The following is an 8727-nucleotide window of genomic DNA, read 5'->3' as shown; positions in this document are numbered from 1 at the left end:
CCCCCACCGCAACCCCCCTCCCTCACCCCCATTCACCTACACCCCAGGAGACCCGATCACCCTTCCATGGCTACACCGACTAACCGCCCACCTCGAACACAACGACATCCCAGTAGCGCTCCTAAACCGGGCGCTCTTCCGCACCCTCAACTGGCAGGACGACCTCTTCATGGACCCGTGCATCGACCTCGACATCGCAGGCCACCAAATGGGCGGGGCGATCGCCGTGCTGCAAGCCGCAGGACTAGACGATAGACCGCGCAGCGTGACCGACACCCTCGCGTGCATGCACCAGTGGCCCTCGGGGCCGAGCCGCTACTGGCCGGCGGACCGGGACTACCGCCTCGAAGACGCATGGTGGGCGCCGGCGCACGTCTTCTTCGTGGCGCGGGGCGCCTACATCGCCGCCCGCGACCATCGGCTCTGGAGTCGGGGCCCGGAACCCGACTCCCCGGACAGCGTGGAGCACCCGGGCCACGTGGTCATGGTGCGGCTGTTCGCGCACGAGCAGTATTTCTGGCACATGCCGTGTCCGCGCTTCCGGCATGATCGGCGCGAGGATGGGGAGTGGGAGTGTTATACCATGGTGGGTGCGGAGGTGGACGACCCAGATACCCAAGACGAGAGGGGGAGCGGATTGCCGCGGATGGTGCGCGTGATGAAGCCGGCGCAGTACCTCGAGGGGATGCTGCTGCTGCACTGGCGCGATCGGAGCCGGGAGGATGACACCCGCGGCACCTCCTGGGAGCTGACCTTCGACCTGCTCTGCGATCTGGCCCGACGCGCCAGGCCCGCCTGCCTGCGGACCCGCGCCTTCCGGCCGGAGATGCGCCGGCTGCTGCAGGACGAGATCCTGGCCCCCGACTGCAAGACGGACCGCGAGTACGACTGGCTGTTCACGCGGCGCCGCATCAACCGCGCCCAGCTGATGTACCAGCAGTTGAAGGGCACCCCCATGATGCCCCAGTCCCCGTTCCCAGTCCTGCCCAGCGGCTTGCCGGAGTCGCTGCACGCAACGTACACCGCCCTCATGAGTGGGATGGAGCTGTACGATCCCGATTTGCCGTGGGTGGATCGGCGCCCAGGCCTGTTCCGTCTCGATGAAGACGGGAACAGAATTGAGGGCTTGGATGCCGAGGATGAGGAGGAGACCGATTCTGACTCCGAGGAATCCCAGGATCCCAACGAGGAGGGCTATGATGATGAAATCGAAGTGTATGACCCCAGCGAGCCAGAATCGTAGATTATCGTAGTATTACGGTGGGTTGAACGTAGGGGAAACGGTTTCGTGAACTCCATTATCGCTTCGTAGAGCTATTGAACAAATGATTATTGACCTATAGTGAAAAAGCTCCTTTGCAACAAAATACATATATTCCTTCATGAACGCTAACAAGCAGACAATCAAAGCAAATGCAGTTTGACAGATTTAACCCTTAACAAAGAAGACAGAAATTACCTCAAGAATCCCATCTTCTTCCAACTTTGAAGATACTGTCTCACCACCTCAACATCCACAAGCCCAACCCCCGCTAGCGTGGTTGAATGCTCACGACACCGCACTGTCTCTAACCTCAGTCCCCCGCACGACATGCGACGAAAGTGCTCCTCCAGAAAATCGACCATCAAAGAGGCAGGGTTCTCGTCACTTGGTCCAGCGAATGTTCGGACTCGACGGATCCATTCCTCGAAGGGCACGGTAGTGATGGTTCCATTCTTGTTGCTCGAGTCTTGCCCCTCCTTCAGGCGGGCTGGTGCCGGGTTGAACCGCAGACCTTCAGCCAGCAAGGGGATCATATCTTCCCATGGTTGTCCGATAGGATTCTCAATGTGATAGACCGGATATCTGTTTGCCATCTCCACTCCTTCGCCCGAAAGGAGTAGATCCCCCAATGTGGCCGCCACGTCCTCAACAGGCGTCCACGAGACAGTTCCCCTCAAATTCGGGAGACACCCGAGCGTCTGTGAGGATTTAAGAAGAAAAGGCAGATGCTCCTGCGGATTCCAGTATCCACTGACTCGTGACCCTGCTACTTGCCCTAAACGGACGGTCATGGGCTGGAACATGTCCGGGTAGCGGTGAAGGGTTTCGTCCAGCATGCGCTCGCAGATGAACTTGGCGAGGCCGTACCCATTGGTCAGAACGGATTGTAGAGGTAGTCGCGACTCAGGTACGTTAGGATTGCCGGTGTGGATAGGATAATGACCGACCGTGGCAATTGAGGAGATCAACTGAAAGTGGATCTTGGAGCCACTGTAGGCATAACTAGCGAAGTCAAGAAGGTTGCGCATGACCTGAAACTGCGGCTCGAAGCCCTCAACAGGCCGTTTGCCGCTCATGGGCCAAGCATTGTGGATGATGTGCGTGGTTTTCAAAGCGAGCTGAGCATACTCCGCTTGGGATAGACCGAGGAAGGGCTTGGATGTATCAGTTTCGAGGATCCGAAGTTTTGAAAGCACCTGGGAGCCCATTGTGATCCCCCGCGTGGATAGGGCTTCGTGCTGTCGCTCTGATGGTGTCTTGCTGTTGCGGGCGGGACGATTAAGGCAAATCACAGTAGCAACGTTGGATTGATGCGCGAGGTGGCTAACCAGCTGACAGCCTAGACCCCCGGTGGCCCCAGTCACAAGTATCACGGCTCCAGATGAAGGTTTCTTCCTTGATGCCTCGGGGACTTTAGCGCTGAAGCCCTGAGTATATTGCCGAATGTAACCATCCACTACTGCCTGTCGAGTCACCAAGTCGGCGTCAGCAGGTGGGCTTGGAGATTGCGGCAAGGAACAGTGGCGATGTTCATACCTTGGCCCTTGGGAAGCCATTGCGACCACGATGCGCTCGATCCCGACCTCGGGGCAATTTCCATTCGTCCAGTTCACCTGGCCATATCCCGCAGCGTGGAGGGCAGTCTCCCATCGTACAGGATCGGCTACCGCGTGGCGCCGACCGTCATCAAACAGCCACCATCCTTCCAACAGACCAAAGATCATGTCGATCCAAACAAGAGGTTGTGTCATCTCCAGCATCATAAGAAAGCCATCGGGCCGCAGCGCCTTCCGAATGTTCTTGGTCGACTCCGTCAAGCTGCGAGTAGCATGAACAGCGTTGCTCGCGATGATGATATGCTGACTGCTTAGCAGATCATCGGCGGGCGCTTTTTCAATATCATGCACCCGGAACTTCATGAACGGATGTTGCTTGAATTCCTTGCGAGCGCTGGCAAGAAACAATGGCGAGATGTCGGTAAAGGTATATTCAACCGGAATATTCAGACGGGCCAAAGCCGGCACAAGCTGCTTGGTGGTGCCTCCCGTTCCAGCACCCATCTCCATGATTTTCAAGGGTCCTTCGCTGGAAGGAAGTCTTTCAATCAGCCGCCGAAGAAAATCATCCATCATTTTGTAGTGCAACTTGTTAAACAAGAAGTCCCCGTACAGACTAGACACTAATTGGCGACCTTCTTCGTTGCCAAAGATCAGCCGAAGACCATCCGCCTTTCCGCTGAGCACGTCGGCCAGTCTCCTGCCTGTGAAATAGGCTAGCTGGTGGGCCTTGGTATGATCAGGGTAATCCTGAATCAGTCTGTTCAAAATACTCTCACTGGACTCGACAGGAGCGGGTGCGTGAGTTCGAAGAACAGTGTTGCCTTCCACTTTGACCAATTTACCCTCGTTCTGCAGAACCTGGTAGATATACTCAACCAGACGTTCATGCTTGGGTAGGTATTCGACTCGTGGCAAGACTTGACCATAAACGGCAGCGCGCAAAGAGCATCCAAGCTGTTCGAGAGCCTCAACTATCAGGGCAACACACATCTGCGCCAGTGTAGGATTGATACTCTGCATGTAATTTAGACCATTGAACTCAGCAATGTATTCGTCCGTAAGATCTTTGACTTCAGTGAAGGCGTCTATGACAACTTCGGACGGCAACTGGAGGTCTCGATCCGGGAAATAGGACTTCGCGGTCTCTGGGGCTGGAGTGGGGCTTGCGAGCTCGCTAGGGGTAGAAACCCCCGGAGTCGTGGGTAGTGACTTGTTCATCCTGCGCTCAATGTCTGTGACCGTAAGCTCCTGTAGGATCTGTCCATGGGGAAAGTGTAGGCCGAATTTACACTCCAGGTCAGCGGACAGCTCCATGGAGAGAAGCGAATCGACTCCAAGTTCTCCGAGTGGAATATCATTCCTGATTTCGTGCTCAACTACACCCAGAAACTCGGCAAGGAACGCGCCAAATCCACCGGCTATCGAGACATCCAAGTCGCTGGATACAGTAGTTGCAGAGTCGGAAAACACGTCACAGACCGACCCCGCCGACGATGAGTGATCATCCTCAGACGAAATGGCTGTAACAGTGCCACGGATGTAGTCAACCAGGCTACGCACGGTTGTGAGATCCGCCAGGTCATACATTGGAATCGAACAGTGAAACTTTTGTTCCAAATCCTGACCCATCTCCATGCTCATGAGTGAGTCGATGCCGATGTCGCAGAGCTGGGTGCTGTCTTTGATGTCAACAGCGTCAAGGCCAGACAGTTCTGCCAGTACCGCCTTGACGCCTCTTGATACATCTATATCTGAGGAAGGGAGATCGACCAGCATTTGAGGCTTAGGTGCCGGGCTGATCTTCGCCGAGATTGCTGCACTGACAGTGTCGATGCCGGCAGTAACCGGGGGAGCCACTTCTAGAGGCGTGGAGGCTTTGGTCGCCAAACGAGGAGTTAGTCTAGTCAACATTCGACTCATTGCTTGTTTTGAAACCCTAGTATACTTGATGCCCAGCATGATTTCTGCCAGCTCACCCGTGGCGGAGTCGAAGACGAAGACATCAGTCATATACGCCTTCTCGTCCTCAAGGTGATGATGGCGGGCGATGATATCCCATGCTTCGACCTGGCCATACCTGGATCCCGTCTTAGGAGATCTAAGCCAGTGTTCCAGTCCATTTGCGATATACATCTCGCTAGAATGCAAGTCTGTCATGCAATTTACCCAGATTCCACCCACCTGGGCGAAGCAATCCGAAAGATGCATATCGAGCCAGCGCTCTCCGGCATGCTTCCTGAGCACACGGCCAGCAGATTCGTTGCCTTTGCCGACCAGCTTTTGGAGGCCTTGATACTCAACACCATAATCCACAACTTCAGAGAACGCCCGGTAGATATTCCGTCCTTGGATGATGTCGTCTGCGTCGGATGAATTGAGAATTTGTAGACAGCGCTTATGGTTACCAATGAGGCGCCCATATCGAGCGAACTCAGCATGGGCGTCGGGGCTTTCAGTCAAGCCAAATGTGATTTCGCCCGAAACGTGCACGGTCTTCGCGGAGCCGGATTCACCCGAGCTTGCCAGGCAGAATTCCCAAGCAGTACCACGAGCACTTCCCTCGCTTTCTCTCAAGTCAAGCCATACTGCTCTAGAAGAATCGTCGCACAAAGGAGATTTGCTCTGAATGTTGTGGACTCGAGGAATATGTTTCGGGTCTCGGAGAGCCGGCTGCAAGCTCCCCAGGGCCTCAATAGCCATGTCGACTTCCAGCGTCATAGGACAAATGGGGGCTGTCTGTGCGATTGTGTGACCTTTGAGATGGTTCCGGAACATTTGAGTTGCGGTGTTGATCCGAAACCGAGCCAAACGCTGCTTGGGGTCCTGGTATCCAACAAATGTGTAAAGACACTCGGGAATAGGCTCATCTGGAATTTTCTCAGCTATGTCGGACACCTTCTCTTGCGGTATCTTCACCTCCAGCCAGTGTTTGCTTCGCTCAAATTGATAGACCGGCATTAGTATGGGACCATAGTCATAGGTCTGTGATCTGTGATGCGGCCAGTAGGTAACATTTAGGCCCTCTTTCCAAAGGCAGGTGGTCATATCAGTGAGGTTGTTCAGGCCTTGAGCCCCATCGGTAATATTCACAGCTTGAAAGTGAGACTCAGCCGGCACCCCAAGGGCCCGACGTGCCATTCCGGTGATGGTCGAGTTAGAGCCCGCCTCCAGGAATATGGCAGAGGGGTATTTCATCGCCAGTCGCTGAATTGCATGGTCGAAATAGACCGGGTTTCGCATATGCTGTGCAAAGAAGCTGGATGTAAGAGGCTCATTAGCCGTCTCAGTTGCCCTTTCCATTGGAATCGAGGCTTGCGAGAAGGAGATGCTTTCCCCGAGCTTCCTCAGTTCCTGCAAAAGAGATTCCTCAACAAGCGTAGAATGGAAAGCGTGCGTGACATTCAGTCTCCGTGTGCGCATTGAGGAAAATTCCTGGTCTCTGGAGACGGTTTCCGAGACGGCATCAATGGCCTTGCTTGATCCTGCCAAAGTGAAGCTCTGAGGCCCATTATAGCAAGCAATTGTGGCGGCATTCTCGGCTGGGGTGAGCTGATGCGCAGCAGCCAGCAACCTTTCAACCAAATTCAGATCGCCTTCAATAGCCATCATCGCCCCGCGCTCCCGGCCCCATAGCTTTTGCAAAAGTCCAGCTCGCGTCGCAATGGCACGAAGAGCATCCTCGAACTTCAAGGCGCCGGAAACGCACAACGCTACCAGTTCACCAAAGCTGTGACCCACAACGGCCGCAACTTTCACACCACAATCTATCCATGTTCGCGCCACAGAATATTGCAGGGCGAACAGCATTGTTTGAAGTTTTACCGGATCCTCCACAGGTGATGTCTGGAAGATCTCAGGATACAGACCGCCATAGCCCAAATCTTGAAGAGTGGAGTCGCAATGGTTGAGGTGATCACGCAGAACACGTACCCCATCGAAGACATTTCGGTCTAATCCAATGAATCTTGAGACTTGACCACCAAAGCAGAGAATCACCGGTCTTGTGGGGTTCGTTTTAGTGATATCGGAAAATTCCCTTTTGGTTCCTTCTATGCAAGCTGTCAGGCTATCTTCCAAATCGGAGATTGAGTTTGCGCTGAATATAGCATTGGTAGGAAGATTGTGGTTAGATTGGCGGTTCGCATTGAAGGACAGATTTGCCAGGGTAATGTTTCTTGCTGAGACTGCTTTGGACCAAATTAGACCTCTTAGCTTGGTGACATATTCAAGCAAGCTCCGCCCATCGAGGGCACTTAGCCAGAAAGGATGTTTCAGTCCTTCCGCGTGAATTGCTGACAGCCCAGCCCCGTCATGCTGCCGAGGCTGAGTGACGACCAGAGAGGCGTTCGAGCCCGAAGCGCCGTAATTGTTGATCAAGGCAGCACGGTGCTCAACATTCCAGTCTTTCATGGAAGTTGCTATCTCAAGCATATCAGAACTCGACGCCTTGAGGTGAGGACTAAGAGATTGAAAGCTAGCCTGGGGCGGGATTTTCTGCTCCTGAATCATTAATAGGACCTTGATCAATGCGACCGCTCCGGAAGCACTCTCTGTGTGTCCGACCAGCCCCTTGACGGAGCCAATAGTCATGGGAGTTTGTCGATTTCTCAATCCCCCAAACACCTCCAGGATACTGCTATACTCCGCGGGATCTCCGACTGCGGTACCGGTGCCATGTGCCTCGACTAAGGAGATCTGCTGCGGGTCCAGCCCGGCTTTCTGCGTGACGTGTGCGAACAGGCTCGAGAGAGATGGGGAGTTGGGCACAAAAATGGGGGTGCAGTTCAGGTTCTGATATACCGCCGTTCCAGAAATACATCCCAGAATCACGTCCCCATCGTTGACCGCTTGCGACATTTTCTTCAGAAACACCACAGCTGCGGCCTCACCGCGACAGTAGCCGTCCGCACTCGCGTCAAAGGGCTTACACGCGCCTGTCGGACTGAGAAAAGAGGCACCAGCTAGATTTTGAAACCACAGTCCATTGGTCATAACGTTCACGCCGCCAGCGAGGGCAGCCGTACATTCACCTGCCAGGATGGCCTGACACGCCATATGCACCGAGACTGCCGCAGTGGAACACCCCGAGTCAAGCGTCATGGATGGACCAGTCCAGCCGAAATAATGACTGATCTTACCAGCGATAAAGCTGCGAAGATTTCCCGTTGTCGTAAAGGCGTTCGGCTCATGGCAGGCGACATTCGTCTCGTAGTCGGAGTTGCAGACCCCCAAATAGCATCCCACGTGCTGATCAGTATCATGTAAGCTAAAATACCCTGATTGCTGCACTGCCTGATAAGCAACCTCCATCATCAGGCGTTGCTGGGGGTCTTGTGATGCCACCTCCCTGGGGCTCTTTTTGAAGAATTTGTGGTCAAAGGCGCTGGAGTCGTTGAGGAAGTTGCCGTACCACCGACGATTAGGGTCAATTTTGCGCCAGTAGGATTCGAAGGGAATCTTGTCGAGGGGCACCTCTCGGTGTTGTGATTCAGCGGTACAGAGCAGGTTCCAGAATTCCTCTGCGTCGTCTGCTCCTGCCACCTTTAGAGAGTAGCCGACGACGGCAATATCATTGTTCAAAGTGGAAGTAGAAGACGCCATGGTTTCTCTCTCAGGTTCGACGCGTCTTCTGGTTAATAGGCTCGTAAGGGATAGAAGACTCGTCTATAGCTTGAGACGGATAGTTCGAACAAAGGGGGTATATGGCAGGCTTGAAGAGCAAATGAGGCACGCGTGGTCTAGCAAGATAAAAGAAAAAGCGCGTCTAGTCTATTGCGCAAACACGGACTCTGAAAGTGTATGATGATTCAAAAATAAAAAGACCTGTGTCGCCCTATTATGCAAGCAAGTTGTTATGAGACGGTCTATGACTCCAGGTTAAAGATTGGTGAAAGGTTTCGCACC

General features: G+C 54.0%; 2 protein-coding genes across 2 annotated transcripts; one reads left to right on the top strand and one right to left on the bottom strand.

Annotated features, from left to right (window-relative positions):
* Nucleotides 1–49: 49 nt before the first annotated feature.
* On the top strand, nt 50–1243 carry BO95DRAFT_467968 (uncharacterized protein; the record flags this gene model as incomplete). Its single annotated transcript, XM_025589324.1, has 1 exon — nt 50–1243. A coding segment is annotated over one exon (1194 nt), but the record flags the coding sequence as incomplete, so codon positions are not given.
* Nucleotides 1244–1342: 99 nt separating this feature from the next.
* Nucleotides 1343–8424, bottom strand: BO95DRAFT_507044 (ketoacyl-synt-domain-containing protein; the record flags this gene model as incomplete). Its single annotated transcript, XM_025591224.1, has 1 exon — nt 1343–8424. One exon carries the CDS (start codon nt 8422–8424, stop codon nt 1456–1458), a length of 6969 nt encoding a protein of 2322 aa, XP_025437862.1. The 3' UTR covers nt 1343–1455.
* Nucleotides 8425–8727: the final 303 nt, after the last annotated feature.

This window comes from Aspergillus brunneoviolaceus, assembly GCF_003184695.1.
Source record: "Aspergillus brunneoviolaceus CBS 621.78 unplaced genomic scaffold BO95scaffold_81, whole genome shotgun sequence".
Taxonomy (NCBI): domain Eukaryota; kingdom Fungi; phylum Ascomycota; class Eurotiomycetes; order Eurotiales; family Aspergillaceae; genus Aspergillus; species Aspergillus brunneoviolaceus.
This window is presented reverse-complemented; position numbering and strand designations above follow the sequence as displayed.